Source organism: Stegodyphus dumicola, chromosome X1 (assembly GCF_044657685.1).
Source record: "Stegodyphus dumicola isolate Sdum_Otavi_A_Nest chromosome X1, ASM4465768v1".
Taxonomy (NCBI): domain Eukaryota; kingdom Metazoa; phylum Arthropoda; class Arachnida; order Araneae; family Eresidae; genus Stegodyphus; species Stegodyphus dumicola.
The window spans coordinates 241,243,495-241,264,888 of NC_140780.1; the positions used below are offsets into that span (position 1 = coordinate 241,243,495).

The following is a 21,394-nucleotide window of genomic DNA, read 5'->3' on the forward strand; positions in this document are numbered from 1 at the left end:
GCGAAAATGATAACAGGAAAAGAGTTAGAAGCAGTGGCGTAGCTAGGGTGAGGCAAAGGGGGACATCTGTCCCCGGGCGCAGCATTCAGGGGGCACCAAATTGATGTTACGAAATTTTAGAATGAAGTGTTTTCCGTTCTTGGCAAAGAAAGGGGCGCAAAATCTTCAATTGTCCCCGGGCGCTGAAAACTCTAACTACGCCTCTGGTTAGAAGAGACTTAGTATTTTTACATGGACTGAGCCTCGCGCCTTTGTTTTAAGGTACGCATTAAATCAGAACTTTGGGGAAAACAAAGACTAAGTAAGTGTAATTATAATCGAACATAAATGTAAACTGTACTTTTATCTATACATATATGTTGCCGTTAAAGTCGTTAATGTACACATTACCTAGCTAATCTGTAGATTAACTAATTTGCTCCTAAGTGCGGAATCAAGAGTTTTTTGAATTTTACCTAGCTAATGTGCATATTAAAGGCTTATGTATCGTTTTAAAGCTCAAAAGTTATTTCTCTCATTTCTTTTCTCTCTCCCTCCTTGATTGTATTAACTTGATTCTTTAGATATTTAAAAATAAATAAATAACATTATATTAATTTCTTTAGTCGTAATAATATTTTATACCATATTAATAATTTTTTAATTCATTAATAATTTACTCTATGAACTAATTCGTTGATTGTCTGATTGTATTAATTTGTTTTTTTAGATATCGGAAAACAAATAAATAACATTATGTTAATTTAAGCGTACAGAAACGTAGCTGTTGTTCCAGCAAAGATCTTATTTTCACTTTAACGACTGCCTGGTAGGTAATGCGCAGATTACCTAGGTTTAGTGCTCGCAAAACCATGGCTCGCGAACCAAATGTGGCTCTTTGGCTCCTTGAGCACGGCTCTTCCACAAAATAGCATATGCGGACACGTGGACGTAAAAGTAAGAAAATCTTTAAAATACAACACAAAATCCGTTCCGTCAAACTTTATAGAAGCAGGAAAACAACTGAAATATATCTAAAAATGTTTTTCCTAGGAAATATTTTTGTACTGATTCCGGAGTTTTGATTGTACTGATTATGCATTAAATTGTGCTGTAGTAGTAATTGTCATATTCCAAATGTTAACTATGAAATTCTTTGTATTGATATACCATTCAATTTTAACTTGAATGAGAAACCAAATAACGTAAAAAATTAGTTTCGTTTCAAAATATCAGGATTTTTAGCTTCTTAGACCCTCCAAATTTGGTTTTTTCCAGTGCCTGAAACAAAATGTTTCCTAGAAACTGAATTTAGGCAAAATAAAATAGATAGATGATGTTTGGATTGCATATAATATGAAAAAAACTTCAATTTGGAAGTGTCTGAAAGCCAAAAAACCCAGGTATTTCGACGCGAAATTTCTATTTTACGTTATTTAGTGTATTAAGTTGAAATTGCCATTGTACTGATTCTGGTAGGATTTTTACTGATGTATTTATAATTGGGCCATTGTACTGATTTCAGTATAATGGACCATTTATCAATCACGAGATACTTACTTACCATTGTCTCATTCATCAGGTAATGCTTTGTGCGCAGACATTTCCAGAAGAAGTTTGCGAAGTTATGGAATTGGTAATTAATATTATTAACTCCATTATAGCTAAAGCTTTTAATAATCGCCAGTGTAAAGAATTTTTAGTTGAAATGAAGAGTGAGTACGCAGATCTTCTGCTGCATAGCAAAGTACGTTGTTTATCAAGAGGAAACGTTTCGAGTCCTTATTTACAGAAATTAAAGCATTTCTCCTTGAAAGAGTGTTTATTATCCAGAACAAGCGAGTGATCATTGGATACAAAACTTTTATTTCATATTAGATGTTACATTTCATCTAAAACAGCTTAATCAAAAGTAACAGTGGAAAGGAAACACAATTGTTTTGCTGTTTTCGCGGTTTCGCAAAAGTTATTTTGTTTGAAAACAAATTATCTCTTTTTGCTCAAGATTTTGAAACAGAAACTTTAATTCACTTTCAAAGACTGTTGGAACATCATCAAGAAAATAACTCTGATAGTGAAATTTGCGATTTCAAAACAACAGTTTTAAATATGAGAGCAGTTTTTCTCAGCGGGTTTCAGGAATTCAAAAACAACAAACCAACGTTAGCCTTTGTTAAAAAAAAAAACAACCTCTGAATACTACTGTAACAGAATTAAATTTTACTCCCTTTAATATTGACGTCGGTAACTTTGAAATGCAGTTTCTGGATTTAAAAAACAAAGAATTATGGAACTGGAAATTTGAATGCCTTAGCGCTGATATAGAAACACTGGAGAAAACAGGTGTGAGCTTAGTACACAGCACAAGTGGTCTGCTTTGTAAGACCTGGAGTAGGAAGATATGTCAATTTTGAACGCAGGGAATAGTATTCCTGACTTGTATAATCAGCTGAAAAAAGTTCTTTTCTTATTTTAGTTTGCATATTCATGCGAACAATCATTTTCAAGTATGAACCTTATCAAGACTAAACTGAGAAGCCATTTTATTGATGAGAACTTAAAATCCTGCTTAAAATTAAAACAACATCATACAAACCTCAGTTACTCAAACCTTCCAAGTAGATGCAAGGCCATTGTTTTTTGGATACCTTATAATGTATTTCTCCCTCTTTCCTAGTGTGCTTTCGGGGTGTAGTGGTTCTGCACGCTGGGACGGTATTCCAGAGGTCCGTGGTTCGATTCCAGATGAAGGCGGTTGCTAATTTTTCTTCTTCCCTGCTTTCAAAAAAATCCTAATGTCTCTATAGTGGCGCCCGAACTAAAAAGGGTGTTGGATGATGATTCTCCTCACTCAGGATTTAGCGATTGGGTCCCCTAAAGGCCCCAGTCGCCCTTTAAAAAGTGGAGTATATAAGGTATTTCTCCCTCTTTCCTAGCGTGCCTTCGTGGTGTAATGGTTCTGCACGCTGGGCCGGTATTCCAGAGGTCCGTGGTTTGATTTCCGGCGAAGGCGGTTGCTAATTTTTCGTCTTGCCTGCTTCCAAAAAATCCTAATGTCTTTAGAACCTTACAAATTTATTTTATCAATAAATAGTACCGTTCTTCAGTGCAATATCAAGTTTTATTCAACATACCTATATAGTTTAAACTAAGACATAAAAATTGAAGTATTAAGTTAATTTTAGGGAGTGTTATGGAGTGAAAAAAAAAGATGTAGTGTTGAGAGATGAGAAAGGTATATTAAGGTGATTTGTAAATATCGAGAGAACAAACGAAAGATGGTACACCTAACGAGTATATAAAACAAGTGTTGATATAAATGAATATATAAGCCAAATGACTTGGAAGAGGGTTGACCTCAGAAAACGTATTTTGATCAGATTTAGGACGTTCTTAGTAAAAGCCAGCGTAAGGGTACCCTAATTAAGTGAATAACAATATACCTACCTACATAATTTAAGCTTAAAAAATGTGGCTTTCAGGAGAAATTTCAATCGCTGAACTGTTAATAATTGGCTTTGTTGACTAATGAGTTTGCCAACCAATGATCTAGGTAGTTTGATAAATTTACCTAGGTCAGAATTTTCCGCACTTAAACGGATCACCCTAGTTAATCAGCAGATTAGCTAGATAACCTGCAGAATAACTGATTTCTACAATTTAGCGAGGTCATAATACATACAACCGTAAGAATATAACTTCCCTGTCGGGTGATCATGTGGGAAGAAAAAACAACTTCCAAGGAAAATATTATTATTTTATTTGTAGTAAACGAATTGCTCTAAATGCTTAAAAATATTACAAATGTTAATTTGAATAAAATAATTAATTAAAATAATTTTAATAAATGTCACTTTTAACGAAATTTTCGTATTTACAAATCTATAAGGCCCAAAAAAATATGCAATATAAAAATGGGGCACCTTTTGGATCGAATTCGGGAAAAATGAAACAGGTAAGTGATTCACATCTATTTATAAACATGCAGCTACCTCGTTCCTTTCCATTTCTTAAGTGCCTAATAACCTCTACTTTCCAACACAAGTCTGAATCGCCAGAGAATTTTTTAACTTGAGGAAACACCAAACTCATCCACATCTAAGACTATGTACAGAGGTTTCAAACCCAAAATTTCATAACCGATAAATGTCCGATGGTGATCAATATTTCTTTTATTAACTCCATGTAAATTCAAATAAATCGTCCCCAAATCTATTTCCTTGTAAAATAATTTTTATGTCATTCTATTAAGTATTTCTCCCATTTCCCTAGCGTGTCTTCGTCAGAGTTGAGAGTTGCTAGCGTGCCGGCCAGCACACTGAGCCGGTATTTCAAAGGTCCGTGGTTCGATTCCCGGCGAAGGCGATTGCATATTTTTCATCTTTCCGGCTTCCAATTATCCTAATGACTCTACAATTCATGTACAGCTTTTTCAGTTTACAGTTCATGGAGCTTAACGCGTTTAATACTACACTTTAAATTTCTTTCTTCAGCCTGACAATATAATGATCAAATTTACGTGACAGAAATGAAATGGAAATTAGAACTTTAAATTACCATCACTACATTACAATAAATTTTTAATTACATTACAATGTAAAAACACATCACCATGCTTTTTTCTTGAATTATATTTTCCTCCGACCTTCAATGTTGCTGCAGGTGGATATATGCGAATATCATTTTCATAAACCTGAGCTGTTTGTATCAGTTTTTGTATGATAATACTTTTTTAATATTTCATCAAATATCATCTTAAAATTATTTCATAAAACCGAAAAGAAATTTTTAATTTTCATTCTCAGAAGACGATTGTTAGGAATACGGAGGCCAAATAACATAATGGATAATCAATTTACAATACATGTGCTTCATGTTCCAACCTTAACTAGCATAAAATTCTAAAAAGCAAAATTTTATGTTTTTTTTTAACTTTATTAAACTCTCACTGATATTCTTTCTAGAATTTGGAAAAACATGTCGCTAGATGACTCTTTGAATGAAACAGAAAGAGCTAAACTAGCGGTATGGGACTACCCTGTAAGTGACAAGTACACTAAAATTTGGTGGACCATGAAAGAAACTGGAATGCCCAAGACTTTCGAGAAGGGTATTGAAAAAGTGTTGATGTCCAAGGGCTCACAAGAAGGGTTTGCTTTTATAGGTAAAACAAAAAAATTCCTCAAAATTTCGAAAAGCAGAAACAATAATAATGGTTTTATTTAAAAATATGTGCCATGACAGGGATTGAATGTATTTTTAACAATAAAAAGAAACTAACCGATTTTTAAACATTAAGATCAGTTCATATGTAAGATAAAATTTTATTTAATTCTTAACTTTTTCTTTTTGAGAAATTGCCTCGTTTTCGTATTTTAAAACTTAAGTGTGTTCACCCGCTACAACTTTTCGATGCCCCATAGTGCCGTTGCTTTTTTCTAGATGTAGACTGGTATTTAATATAAGGATTGAGGGTTGCTAATTACGCATTCATAGTCATGTAAGAGAGAATGTAAAAGCTTTATATCTTATCAAATAATGTTTACCATTCTATGTTTTAATCAATAGTGTCTATACTATTGAAGCACCTTTTGTGATACACAGTACATAAATTGATTTTGAAACAAACCCATTTTTCACAGACAATTTATACTTTCTTCTCATCTAACTTTCCTCTAAACAGTCAGTCTTGAGAAAAGGTGTGTAGGCACTCCGTACATAACGTGCTGTTAGTGATTAAAATTAATATTCAATTATATTATGATGAATTTTTGCAGTGTTCATGCGCCGCCATACAATTAATATTAAAAATGTAAATCATGTTACGCTTGTAAGCGGTTCATATCTTATATCGCGAATAAGGACTTAACAGTGTGTAAAATATTGATGTGTCATAAGTATAGCAATTGACGTAATACCTATGTTGAACAAAATAACACGGCTCAGCCTTAAAATTCCGGTTTGCTTCAAACTATTCGACATAAACTATATTTGATTAAATAAGAGCTCTAAAATTTTATCTTAGAAACATTTTTTCAGCTTCTTAAATGTTTTATCGGAAGTGAAATGAAAGATAAGGAAGACCATTTTAAATAAGTGTAAATTTAAACATCACAATCCTATTAAATAAAGCTAAACCAATAAATTTATAATAATGTTTATATATATATAATGTTTCAAATTAGTTTACTTACTTTTTTTTACCCTACATAATCTTTATGTAATATTCAAGATACAACACGGCAGTTTAATGCAAAATTTTGGAAATTAACTAAATTGAACATATGTGTGTAAAGTTTAATCAACTCTAAATAAATCAAACGTAACATAATAAGATAATTATTAAAATTTTATCTTGAAGCTATAATAATAAAAACATCTGATCTGCTATATCTGACGTAATTATAAATTTTATTCACGTATTTTAATTAACAAATTCTCATTGTATCATGTATTTTCAGGTCAAATTTCAGGTCACTCTGACTAGTAGTTCCGTTTTTACATCCTTATGAAAGTAAAACTCTGTATATAAACGTTTCTTAAAGAAATCATCCAAATTTTCAAATTTCTCAAATTTTTAGTGATTGCATTACTAAAATTTACATATGATTACCAAATCTCTCATTTTTTTATTGAGAACTGCAATAATCTAACTAAAAGAATATATTTGTACACTCTTGAAAATCGAGTTATTCTAGAACCCCGCACGATCTTTGATTCAACCTAAAATTACTACACACACTGTAAAGCTCTGTTGCCCTTCAGCCGCGCTTATTTAATACCACAGCGATTTTTAACTCTGGATGATAATCAAACACAAATTAGAGGTTTAATAAAATTGTATAGAAGTGAAAATTGATGTGTTACTTAAACGTCCATGAACTGTTGATTGATATATGGATATCTTTCATCATCTTTTCTTGCAAGAATTCACGTGTTTACTCACCAATTACCTTTGATTTCGCATTTCAGTTATGATTAGTTACAAATGCGTGTCCTGAAGCCTCTTATTTTTGCCCGTTTGCTTTCGCTTATCCCGTATTCGTGATATTCTCCCGTAGTATTGTTGTCCCGTAGTTGGCGTTCAACTGCGATGTTAGTCTATACATCTGTTACCCCTTATCCCACACTGGAGGCTAGTAACTACACCACGGATATCTGTTCATCCACCTGGTCGGAACAGATGTCACCGAAATTTAGAGTCACATATCTCCTGAATCAAACAGGAAACATTCCAATGGCATTTTGCATCTTCTCTTCTTATGTATGCTAGATGAAATACGTCAAACTTTTCCTGGGACATCCCGTATACAGAATCCCGCAAATATTCCTCCCCATTCTGAAATGAAAATAAGAAAGAGAATAGTACATTTTTATTACACATACCGAGGAAGCAAGGCGTGCCATTTATATCCGTCAATGCGAATAGTCATAAGTGTGCTATGAAGCTACATTGCAGTACCATACACGCAAGTCGTGGATGATCTCTTTCCAAAGACCCGCATGTCACTATATGTTGTAATCCCGTGACCAGTTCATTCATCAGAACTGGCAGTTTGTACTTTCTTAAGTTTAAGATTAGATTAGGTTTCAGAAGATTATACGGAAACCTTCTGATATATAGTCTCTTGTAAACTATATCATTTTTAAAGCAAAATTTTATTGTTCGATTGCATTGAACAGTTATAAAATCCAGTATTGGCAAATAATTGATCCAACACGGTAATAATAAATATTGTATCTACTAGAAAATTATAGCTCCCTTTTTGCTATGTTTCTAGTTATAAAATTTGCTAGAGTCTTACAGTTGGGTGTTTGTTATTTATTCATTCAGCAATGTTCAGAAAATTGTTTTTCATACCAACTTGAACAGTATTGAGTTGTCAGGAGTTCGTAAGCACGCGGTGATGAAAAATAAAATGACGAAAATTATTCCCCAGCTAAAGAACGAACGAAAGTGATGATGATTAGAATAAGAATGAATTAAGAGTTAATGTGTTTTACTAGTGTTGAATGTTGTACAGAATTGGGAAAAAATTAATTGTGTATTCATCAAATGTAGGTGTTTAACTTACTGCAGCCGTATGTGAAATCGCAAAGCTGGACAATATATCGGGTATTTCAAAAAAGCAAACTTCAAAAAGAGAGAAAAGAGTTCAATTATCACGTAATATGGAATAAATACGCAGTTTAAGTACTAAATAAACCACATAGTTTTATATATAAACTGCATAACTACCACTAATTGTAATAGCCAGGCTAGCTGAGCGATTTCAGTTTAGTCCTGCATCCAATAATCTGATTACTGGTATGCCTGAAAACAAATACGTACTAATGTTCAATTATTTTTTTCCTTTTTTTCTTTCTATAATTTAGTAAAATATTGTATTCAGTCAGGTAGTTGCCTTTCATTGTAATCAGAACCCCGCTGTCAGCAAATATTCGCCTATATTTTTTATTTCTTATATTTTTCAAGTAAATACGGGACTTTTGCATTGAGCACAATAAATATTGCACTGTCCTTAAGATACACAATATATGTTTTTATTTCTATTTGTGCAAAAAAAAAGCATATACTGCTTCTTTGCTACTTCTGTTATTTCCTTTTCATATTGAAGAGATGTTTCACCCTGATCTTCCAATTTGATTATATCAGCACCATCATTAAATCAAAGTGATTTTTTCTTATATTTAAAAATCAGACACCATTGTTATTAAAACAGCTCTGTCATATTCAAAAATATGAAGAATGTTGTAGTATACTCCCCTTAAGAAATATATTACTAAAACCAATATTTTTTCCCTCCGTTAAACAGCTGATTCAACCCAAGTAAAGTATGCTGTGATGACAAATTGCGAACTCACCTCTGTCGGAAGTGAATTCAGTCGGAAACCTCTAGCCTTAGCAGTTCAGCAGGGCTCCCCTCTTAAAGATCAGCTTTCTAGCGCGTAAGTATGCATATATGAATACAAACCGACTTAAGAATTTCTGTCAAGGGAATTTTCTAAATATTTGTGTACATGAAATCCTAATAAATTCAGATTTCCGTTCTCAAAAACGTATCTTCAAGTATAATGTCAGCAGATAATTGACAATTTATCAAACATTCCTTATACATTTAAAAAATTCAGTAATTTGTGTGCTCGAATAGCTCTAATATTAGCATTACAATATGATTTTGTTCATAGGATTTTGAAGCTATTAAACCAAAGAAAATTAGAAGGCTTAAAAGAAAAATGGTGGAATAAAAATCCGGCTAAAGTTGAATGTGATGATAGTGAACAACAAAGCGATGGGATAAGCATTGCGAATATTGGTAAAGAAACTGGATATTTGATTCTTATAACTGCATTTCTAAGATAAATATATTAAAATGTGTTTTCTTTTTAGGTGGGGTTTTCATTGTCATCTTTATAGGAGTGGTCCTGGCATTGCTTACTTTAGGCATTGAGTATTGGTTTTACAAAAAAAGAAAGAGGAATATTAGAGTCGTCACAGTAGAAAAATATCCAAGTGAAAAACATAGACGGCGTTAAATGAGCCGTTGGAGCATGTAATAATTGTATTGAGCTACTTTATCAAATGAATAAATGATTTTGTATCCAATGAAATACACTCATGAATCAATGTTAACATGAATGAGATTTATTACGAGAAACAGTGATGTGATTATTTTTTTCTTTTTCTCGTATTGCAGCTTGATTCAACCATGTTGAGAAAAGTTTCAACTAATAACGTGAATAGGTACGTGTGCAGCATAATGAATTTTTAGATTTAGATCTGTTCTGAGGTTACGCAGGATAAAGCAGTGCATACTTTATTATTTAATTATAACGTATTTCATTAAGCAACGGATAATTAAGTATTTTTATGAATATACTAGTAATTAAGTGATTTTTTATGATGTTTAATAAAAATCCGTCTGTATCTCACTTTTAAATCATTATTAAACATATCAAAAGCTTCGTTAGATGGTATTAAAACTCAATAAATAACAGTCACATTTTATACTGTTGATAAAGGTACCAAGATCAAAATACAATTTTGAAACTTGGCACTGGTAAATGCATGTGGTGGATCTAGATTTAAACCAACTAAGCGGGACGGAATCATTTTGAATATAACCTTTTTTCTGATGATCCATTGTAACTATTTTCATCAATCATAAGTACTAAATGCCTTTAACATCGTTGAAAAAAAGCAAACATTACAATGCATTTACATATCTGTTAATAGAACATGTTTATATACCTATATAATTTAAAGTAATGTGTGATCGTCTTTAGAATTTGTTTTTTTTTTTATCATTCGACTGTTGTATGTAACACAATATCCAACAAGTCTTGCTATGTCAGATTCGATTTCATAGAAAATGTACTTAATTTTCTCAGCTGTGTTTATATTTCGGTTTTTATAGAAGCGTTACTTTTTGTGCATTTTGCATATAAACGGGCTAAATTTTTTTCTACTTAAATTTCCTTATTTTTCTTTTAATCACATTGAGGAAGTAATGTGAATCAATAAATTAAAAAACTCATCATGTGTCATAAATATTCAGAAGTTTCCAGTTTCAAATATCCTCTTCTGAAATATTCTCAGAATGAGTAATTAACCACTGATAAATTTCCTAACAATACAGCTTAATAACTTCACTTGGGATTTAATACATAATGTTTTAATTATTTATTTGAAACCTTAAACCTATTTTCGGAGTCTTAACCACTTTTAAGTAAATTTTTAACAAAGTTTAAATCTTAATTGGGATAATGCATCAATAAACGTATTACTATCATAACTTATGACCAGAAAAGAGGTTTACGTCACCGTTAATAACACTTACTGCAAAATATTAGGATTATGAAGAAAAAGAACGCTGATTTTAGCCTCTATTTTTCTAAGAATTTCTAGTATGCAATTATTAGCTGCAATAAATTAGACCTAATGTTTTTGTCTACACTTAACGTTTCCGCATTGTTCTCGTCTAGTTTTTTAAGACTACATTGGTTTTGGGCACATAACCTCTTGCTGATTTTCATGATTTAATAAACACAGAATGCATACTGTAAATAAAAATAACACACACAAATTACTTATTTTATTTGACATTAATTTTATTCACTGCATACACCATTCTAGCCTTCTATAAATATCGATGCCGTTCTAGCAAAACATAATACTATACAATTTAAATTTCGAACAAAAATAAGTAAAACTAACCGATTTATCTAAGAAAGGAATTATATCAGTTACGTTTAATTTGGTTGACCTTTTGCACGCAAAGACTAGAATTCGAGAAATATACAACTGAATCAAATTGTAAAGTTAAAAAATTACAGAATTCTTGAAGACAGAGTATCTTACACAAACTGCACTGTTAAAAACAATAACATTCTGCATTTTGTCACATAAATAATCTGCAGCATTCTATATCCATGTCTAAAAACTTATTTACGCAAATTTTTGCTAAAATATATAATGATCGTAATTAGCAAGTGTGTAAAGCTCTTTGTGGTAGACTGCTAATAATAATTACGTTGGTAACTCTGAAATCTTTTAGACAGGGAAAGATGCATTAAAAATTATGCATTAAAAAATGCATTAAAAGTTATTTATTAGAACGTAAATTCTTATGGCCACAGACATAACTTGTGACAACAACTGCAATTTAACTATCATAGTATAAACTTTGAAAGAACGGAAAATGGAGCTGTTGTGAGAGCATTATATCGCTGTAATTTTCTATAATTTTAAAGTGGAACTAAATCAAAAAGAATGCCTTCAACGTTTGCAGTTACCATATGGAAATGAAGATCTATCTCGTGCCACTGTATTCAGATGGTTTACAGAATTTCGTAGACGGCAAATTTCTTTTTTGTATGACTAATACACAGGAAGTTCTTTGTCAGCTGTAGCGCTAGATTATATGTCGGCTATACGAAAACCAAAATTGTCAATGATAATCGCTGTACCTACCAAATGATGCAGATGGAACTCAACATTGGATCCGCAGTTATATATAAAATTATTCATGAAGAACTGTGTATGAAAAAAATAATTTGTATTTGGGTCCCCCCCCCATAATTTAACAGAATATTGAAACGAGGAGAGCGTCAGAATCAATAAAGACACCCTAAAATTACTAAATGATGGTGGATACTGCATTATTTATAACCTTATAAATTGTGATGTGCTAGAATGGCACATATTTTTTTGACGTTCCACCATGTTAAGAAAGCAAACTATGTGTCCTTCAATGTGACCCCAAACTAACAATGGTGAAAAGACAACGAGCAATGAAAACATTAATGTATTCCGTTTTCCTTCAGAGTACAGGACTGGCCAAAGCCATCAAGTTTAAGAGATAGAAGACAGTTACAGCTAATTGGTACACCATTAGATGTCCTCAAGATATTCGTCAAGACGTTTATACTAAAGGACTCGTGCTTCACCATGATAATTTATTTTCTTATTCAGCAAGATGAGAGTCGAATTTATTGAACAAAAACACGAAGTGTGATAGAACCTTCCATCCAGTTCTTTCGATTTAGCAACAGCCGATCCAGCTATTTGCAAAATGAGTTTAGGCTGCTTTTTTTAATTTAAAGCAAAATTTACGTGGCAGTCTTTTGAAATTCGAAGATGAAACTGATGAGGCTATAAAAGTATATTTTTCACCAGGTGCAAGAAATGGATGGCATGAAACGTTTAATCTCTGGAATATTCGCCTACTAAAAAGCACTCTTATTGGAGGGAAGTATTTTGAACACTCCTAAGATTTGGTAAGTTTAATTAGTACCATTTAGCTGCAGCTTAAAAATTTCAGTGCGACTCTCGTATAGTAAGTCAGATATGGTTTATCTGGCATCTTGCCCAAACATTCTTCTTCCTACTACTAATAAGTGCTTGCCCAGTTAACGAAAGATTGCACTAAAATTTTCTCGCTCTGGCCTTGCTATGGAGCATTTATTCTCTATTATGATCCTAGCTTGCTCCTGCTACGAGCTCTAACAACAGAACTGAGAGCTAAGACTGATCGGTTATGATGGTTCTAACCACAATCAGTGTGTCACAGAAGCACGGCTATATACCTCTGGTTTGAAGATAGCCCCACGACGATCATTTTGAAATTATGGCATGTATTACAAACGTATGTTCGTAGCGCAATATCTATTATTACTTATGGTGTAAAGTTAAGATGCATTCGGTACAAATAAGAGGACACTACGAATTCCTAAAATATGTCGATCTAAATAAATATGTCTTCAGTGTCTATAGCGCACGTTTATTTTATTTGTAGCTAATGTGTGATATTATACTTACAAACAACGAAAACTGACAATGAGCTAATAGCTATAAAATCTGATATTTTGCTGAAAACCACGTAAAAAATACACAATAGAGAAAAGAAATATAATATTTTAAACTAAATTTAATTATTTACATAGTGTTTAGAAGCAGACGCCAACAATAAATACATAGCAAATACAATTTCAGAATCTTAAAGGAAAGTTAAAATCAATAAATTATACAAAAGGCACCGACAACTCGGCTTTATATTGTTCAGAAAGTAACATTAACAAATGACAAAACTTTTACATACAAAGTTATGTATTACAGATGCAGTTAATAATATTTTAAACAGACCAATTCATAACAAAAGAAAATTAAAATTATGAATTTCATGATTCAAAAATCCCATTATGACGGAAATAAATTCTTTATGTAGAGACATAACTAAAACAAAATGCATTTAAATGCCTAATATACTAAATGAAATAAAAAACTGGAGAAAATGACATGCTCTTAAAGAATAAACAACTTAACATTGTTACACTCAAAATCATTTCTTCTTTCGAAAAAAAAATGAGTTATACTGTACATAAGTCTCAAAATGGCTTATACCTTATTCACCTTTTAAGCTTATAAGCTGGAGTAATCATGCAAGCATACAGTAGCTAATTTATGACGAAAAATAATGTTATTTGCACTCGTATGAATGAAATGAAGCAAAGAATAAATTAGAGAATAAAATCCATTAATCTAATTATTTTAACTTGATATATTCTGATTACTCACACCCCCACCAAAATGTCACAAACTCGTTGGCGACTTTGTAGAGCATTCGTGAACTCAATGGCGACTATTTTTTCACCAAGATATTGCGCGAAAGGCAACATCATTGTCAAAATGAAAGCGAATTAAGAATTCCATAGAAGAGCAATTAATCAATAAAATTTAAAAAGCCAGAAGTATCGGTAATAAAATACTTAACCTTGTTCTATGAATCTTCCTTTTTGGGCTGTTGTTCTTCCAGTGTACGCAGCGGTCTCTTTTTGCTTAAAAAAATTCAGAGAATTACACAAACTCAGCGTCCATGGAATTTGGCATCGCGTACGGCTTAAAGCAGATATACGCTAAGCAAATGCCTTAGTTGCCACATATATATTGGGTCATCCGGTAAGTTCTGCGTTTTTTTTTATGATAAATACAAATAACCCAGTACACAAAATATTAGCAAATTTCATTGAACCACATAAGCGCTATTTTGTTCTACGACTTCTTATCAGCCCTCTGACAGGTGGAAAATTCCTCTTTTTAAAACGTTGTTAGGTGGTACTAAAGGAGATTCTTTTGGCATACCCCATGATTTTTTTCTTGCAGTATTATTGTATAGTATCTACTTCTCATCTCCCGTAATGAGAAATTTCAAAAAAGGAGCTTCCTTATATTTTTCAGCAAAGAATCGCATGCCAAAATTCGAATAAGCATATACTGCTCGCAGCAGCTTACACAACAAATATTCTTCAAATGATCCCGTATTGTACATTTTGGAATATATAGACTGTCTGATTGTTCCTGAACTGTATGACATGAATTTTCGGTGACGACTCCTTTGAACAGGTTCTTTACACTGGATGGTCATCCAGAATGAAAATCACCTTTGAAGCTGAAATTTCCACGCTTGAATTTTCCGCTTTCAAACCGTGCCATCAAAATCAGCACTTCGTCCATATGTAGCACAAATTTTCAAAGCAAACTGACTAGCACTGTTGTTTCGTTTTTTAAAATAAAAGAGCATAGTATGATGAAAATGAACTTTTGCGTTCTTCATTCCTAGCACCACAATGGGAAAAATATTACACAACAATACATGCAAGAATCAAGCAACATGAGCAGAAACGTCCATATTTAAATATCCGCTTCAATCAGGATCACTCTTTACCAGCAGAAAATAGATGATGAGAAGAAAATGCGTTTTGATTTGAAAAACCGCCAAACTTTTTGGATGCGATTCTTTGCTGACCTTTTTGACCTTTTGGCAACATCATGGGTTGCCACATAACTATTTTGGCAATTGCTTTGCCTCGTGAATACCCTTTTGGCAAATTTTCGGTTGCGATACGAATAGTCAGGAACTACTGTTATTTTTACCACTGTCGACGATTCTTTAACTTACTTTGTGCATTTAATAATTTCAGCAACACATTCAAAAAAGATGACTAATTTTCAGATATATGTAACATTACATAATGAACATAAAGGAAGCTCCATGACATGATAAACATGAAACATTATCTCCATAAATGATCGCGCATCATGACAAGCCAAAGAACTAAACTATGATTAAAACATGTCAATAAAAACTTGACAACAAGTGCACTATACAGTTAGATAAAAACCAACTTTGAATTGTCGTTGGTGTTATAGAAAACTTAACGAAACCGTTCTGTAGAAAGAAAATTAATCCAAGGTTGAATTTTAACAAATTTTATATTTGATACTGGTTAGTGTCTCTTTCGTGTATACTAAGTGAAGTTTTTTACTTAAAAAAATATGAGTCTTAAAACGTTTTATACATAATACTGACATTAGTATTACACCAATTGTTTAGCCCACCAGCGGCCGACCGCTAAAATATCACTAAACACTGCTAACTCCAACCTGGGTTCGATTCCAGGCGACCGACCTGGTTGCATGGGCGTTTTCGTGGTTTTCCCCATGTGTAACTTGTATAGGAGCCAGTTATCCTTCGACATTCCTCCCCTTAGGCAGATAGCCCTAACCTGGTTTACCATAATCAACTAAACCAAAACATTTATCTTTTACTGGTACAGTGAAAATTACGTGCGTAACTAATATGGTTAAATCATATATACTTATAGAGCACTTTCAAATATATAACTGAAAGTGAAAAATGCTAATTTAAAATATAAAATTAGACCAAAAAGCAACCTTAGACTGGGAAGATTTTAAAATAAAACTTTGTAGATTTTCAGAAGAATATGAAACAGGCCCTCTCTTCTTTAGGAGCAAAATATTTTTGTAAAGGAGAGACAAACAGCCAAATATATAGCAAAATCAGTGGAGCAAACATAAAATAAACGCAGCGACATCATTCCTTAAGGTAAACCTTAATTAAACATTGAAAAGGTGAAATATTAGCACACTGCAAATGTTGGAAAAAATAGAGCGAAATTAATTTAAGAACATATTTTTTTTAATGTGAAAGTCTTCAAGGAAATTTAGTTAAAAATGCGAAGAAGCTTTCTGAATAATTTTAGCAGCAAACAAAAATCAAAACTACAGCACAGAAATCACAATCTTTGGCATCTTTACGTACCTTTTTCGAATATACTATTCATGTTTCTTGACAAAGAGATTTTAATACTCTTTTTAATCTGGCCAATGTATCCAACCATAGATGATATAAATTTCTCAAGAATTAAAATCAGATTTAAGATTTTTAAGACCCGAACAGCAAATTTTACCCATTGATTTCGTTATAAATTTGCCTCTGACGCTACCACCCACAACTGTGGAATTGTTTTCCCCCCTTTCCTGAAAGAAGAGGACCCGATTTCATATAGCCCTCGAAATCGATAGAGTTTCATTTCAGATCTACATCAACATTAAAGTTACTTTTTTGCCTAATTTTACGTAACCAGTTATTCATAGAAAATTATTGATAACTTTACTTTAAAATAAAACTAATGAACATACAGAGATAGGTTTAATTTCTAAAAGTATATTAAAAAGTAATTAAACTTTGTTATGTTCCCGTTCAAGTTTAGTAGTTAAAAGCCTATAGTCCGCAGTCAAAATAGTGAATTTCATATATAATATGACTGCTATTAATAATATAATATGACATTTATATAATATTTACCCAGTTTTTGTTCAAGGAGAATTAACCGAGCATTAAAAACAAATATACGTTTTGAGAGTTATTTAACCAAACTTCCAGGTTACATACCATTGGAAATAACTCTTACTAAATGCAGTCATGAACTCCAAAAGCATTATATTTTATGTTTCGAATACTTTAATACAATTGTAAACCTTCATGAATTCACAATTACAGTCGTCGAAATGATAGATTAAAATTTGTAATGAGCATAGTTATGACAATAATTGCATCACTCAAAAGTTAAACAAAATATTCAATTATTTAAGGATGCTTGTACAAGAAAAGGAATATAAATTGTTTCTCTCCTATTGATATAAAATTTAAATAATAAAATTTAATAATTTAATAATGCGCAACTACACTGAAAAAATACGTTTTTGATAACATTTGCATACTAAATAATATCCTCAGCCAAAAATTTCTATTATTATGCATGAATAAAATATCTTCTCTGATAATAAGAGAGGACATTTAATAAAGACACTTCCTGTTTGTTGTTACGAAGAGAATACAATAGCATATAAGGCTTTAAACAAACATCATTATTAATTATGAACAATAACATTTGAGGCTTTAACCAAACATCAGTCCAAATAATGAAATACAATGCATGGCATTTTCTCAACAAGACATTTTTCGTTGACTTTTCTTTTCCTCTAATACAAACGTTTTCGACCTCTGACACTGTTTAATGGCTTCTTCATACGGAGGTGGTGGTTCCTAAAAAATAAATAAATAAATAAATACATCTAAACTGTGAGAACAAGATTTTCAAACTTCTTCAGAAGTATTCAAGTTATTTGATTCAAGGATAAAATTCTCATAGCAAGTTATCTAGCTGCAACACATTAAAAATATACAGGAAATAGTTATTTTTAATTTATCAAAAGCTGCTTTATATATAAACATTAACAGGCAAGAATATTTATGACAAAATCCTTTGTGACATAGTAAGCATTTTTTTTTCAGGTACTTAGATGAACATATTTATCAGTAAGAAATTTCATTTTTAATTATTTGATAAATGAACTCACTCTGAATTAGCCCCTAAATGTTTACAGAAATGCTTTCTGCCTACCAGCGGCCGAGCGGTAAAATCGCTGAACACTGGTAGTTCGGTTCGAGGTTCGAATCCCGCGATCGGGCTGGCTGCATGCGCGTTTTCGTGGTTTTCCCCCATGTGTAACGTGTATACGAGCCAGTTTCCCTTAGAAAGTCCTCCACGAAGGCACCCCTCCTCTCAGGCAGATAACCCTCGAGGCTTTGCCATAATCCCATACACACGGAATATAAATGCTTTCTTTTGTTAAGAAATAAACGACATTATCCATCGACATGACAATAAATATATTAACAATAGCACTATGATCAAAATAATCATAAAATAGTTCTATCAGGAATGTACACGCAAAATATTTAGAATACTTAAACAATAAATTTTATCATTATTAGCTGTCTGGTCGAAATTTTCAAATTTTCTTACACCGGAAGTAAATATAAATTCACATTTAGAAAACTATCTATGACATTTCTCAAGTAGAAAGTTCAAATGTCTACTGAAAATAGAAATAAACATTAAACTGAACTTTTTAAGCAGCTTATATTTTTCTATTAAATTAAAATCATAATAAACACTTCTTTGATGAGCTGCTCATTAGATTATAATGTTTCATGGTATACTACGTGTTATTGAACTATCTGCTGGCATCCAAATGCAGCCGTTTCATTATTATAACCTCATATATACCTGTCATTGTTAGTGTTGGAAATTTTTGTTTCTGCTTGTACAATTTCTCAGCATTACTATATAAAGATGAAATCAACTCATCGGCTACTCAATCTCAGCATGGCCAGATATACATAATAAGAAAAAATCGTATATACATGTGTGTGTGTGATGATTTATTTCGTTGTAGATAACTTGTTGTCTGAGGATAGCTTGAAACTCTTATGTAGATGGAATGATGGAGCTACAGACAAATGCGATAATTTCAGCTGCACGCTAAGGTGGCAATACTACAAAATAAATTTAAAAAATGTTTAAAAATTAATCCCACATTCAGTTCTGAAGAAACAATATGCAATAATAGAAAAAAAACAGAAGCACAATGTTAAATTACGTAAAAGGCGCAAAATTGTTAAAACCAAAAATGAAAAAGGAAATCTTAATTGGGCTTAATATAATCTTAATTGGGCTTAACATATAACGATCGTATTTGCATTTCGGATTTACATATAATCCAAATCTTACGTTAAAAGTTCTGTCTAATTATTTTTACATTATTGATCAGTTTAAAATTTGCTGTTAATCTAATTTCATTACCTAGCAAGTGCTAGGCTTAACACCAGTGTCATCCTACTGGGCATGTCGAATTAATTCTTTCATTTCAAAACAATCGTTGCTGTAATGTTACAGATTTAAGAACTTACTCTTCTTTTCAGCTTTTCTTTTTTTATTGTATGTTTTTTGGTATCAATTTTCAGATGTTGTTATTTTTTTCTATGTTGGATTGCTTGTATTTACATGTTTTATCTTTTGATCTCGGTCTGCTCAATTTTTTAAGCTTGTTTATAGTTTTGATGCCCTAATTTTGTAATTTTTGCACTATTCACTCCGACCTGCATGGTATCAAATTTTAATATGTTATTATTTTTTCATGTGCTGGATTGTTATTATTTACATGCTTTATTTTTTTGACTCGATTTGCTCAAAAAGAAAACATTTAGATTTTTAAACGTTTTTAAGCTTATTTATGATTTTGACGTTGTTTATGGCATTGATGGTATTTTGCGCTACTTACTCCTGCATGTAGGGACTGGACTTATAAAGACAAGGATTACTTTGATTAATTTTCTGAGATTATTTTAAGTATTAAACTCTAATTTTTTATATGTGGCTTTGTTAGTTAAGAAACAGGCTTATGTATTTACTCTTTTTGTGACACCAACCCTCCGAAGTCGATACAGCAAAAAATGTAAATTCCTTCCCCCATCCTTTTTTTCAATTTTTCAGTTTCGATTTTACCATTTTTGCACCTATCATGCAATTTACCACTGTGCTTCTGCATTTTTATTATTGCATATGATTTGCTCCGAACTGAGTATGAGATGGATTTTAAACGCATATATATAGAGAGAGATGGATGGAGAAGATTACATTAGATTAGATTTATTGATTAAAGCAATGCACACAAGGGCTATTTACAAAAAAGGGAATGAGAGTTTGAAAAATAGTAAATTTGATAGTCTGGGGGTCTCCATATGTTCATCGAACAAAGCCGGTAATGTCAATGAATCCGCAGACCAGAAAAGGTAGAAAGATGAAGATGTCATTGCAGAATGCAACAACTATATAAATCTTCTCTGCAAAAAAGCTACGCACAGTTATAATTTGGTATAGATATGTTATAAATATTATCATAACTATCATTAAGTTCTCGAACTTTGTGACTGGTAGAGTTTTTTTTTTTTTTTTTTTTTAATCAATTTCTATGCCGGAGTATGTCTTATAAGTGCATGGTGTTTAGGAGTAGTGTTGCAGGGGAGATAAATAATAACGGAATGTAAACTAAAAAGATATCGAAACAATTGTGCAATGCCTATGCAATGAAATCACAAATTCAAAAACTTTGAGATTTACTGTAATAGCTCAGCTACTACCATTGCACAGAATTACTCAACTACTACCATTTCAAAACTTGGCCATATATAGAATTTCATAGTAAGTTCAATGACGCAAACCATTTGCGCTACGACAGGTTTTTTCATTATTGGTGGAAGCAACAATGAGATCCGTACAATAAACTCGACTCTTCCAATTTAATCATTACATTCAAGTTAATTCAAATACACATTTTTCCATTACTTTTTATTCAAAATTTTTATTATCCATTACAGAAGACAATTTATATTTGGGCATATATTTACTTGCCGAATAAAGCAATTATTGAAAAACGTTCATTATCGGAAACCGTCTGACTCGGACAACTAACTGAAGGAAGAAGACGACTATCCTGTCTGGCGCTCCTTCCATTCTAACATTTAACGATATTCGACAGGTCTTTCTAGACGTTGTGCCTTTGGCTAATGCAGATCAGATACAGCCCAAGAACCCCTTGTATACAATTATGGAAAACACCATTGGATAATTGATATACAGTTGAAACTATAAGACCAGCATACGAAATTTAACAGAAGACATCTGGGATTTAGTACCAGTGCGTTTA

General features: G+C 32.0%; 2 protein-coding genes across 3 annotated transcripts in view; one reads left to right on the forward strand and one right to left on the reverse strand.

Annotated features, from left to right (window-relative positions):
* Window positions 1–9,638, forward strand: part of LOC118194135 (ionotropic receptor coreceptor Ir25a-like) — an 89,350-nt gene extending 79,712 nt beyond the window's left edge. For both annotated transcript variants that reach the window (XM_085808298.1, XM_035365317.2), the window contains exons 15-18: window positions 4,944–5,143; window positions 8,796–8,928; window positions 9,169–9,296; window positions 9,371–9,638. In XM_085808298.1, the coding sequence (XP_085664424.1) occupies window positions 4,944–5,143; window positions 8,796–8,928; window positions 9,169–9,296; window positions 9,371–9,516 (607 nt within the window). In that variant the 3' untranslated portion in view covers window positions 9,517–9,638. The remainder of the gene's footprint in view (window positions 1–4,943; window positions 5,144–8,795; window positions 8,929–9,168; window positions 9,297–9,370) is intronic.
* A 1,432-nt stretch (window positions 9,639–11,070) lies between these two features.
* The window catches only part of LOC118194136 (uncharacterized), a 32,229-nt gene continuing 21,905 nt past the window's right edge, over window positions 11,071–21,394 (reverse strand). Inside the window, exon 6 of the mRNA XM_035365318.2 lies at window positions 11,071–17,888. Coding sequence (XP_035221209.1) covers window positions 17,790–17,888 — 99 coding nt within the window. The 3' untranslated portion in view covers window positions 11,071–17,789. The remainder of the gene's footprint in view (window positions 17,889–21,394) is intronic.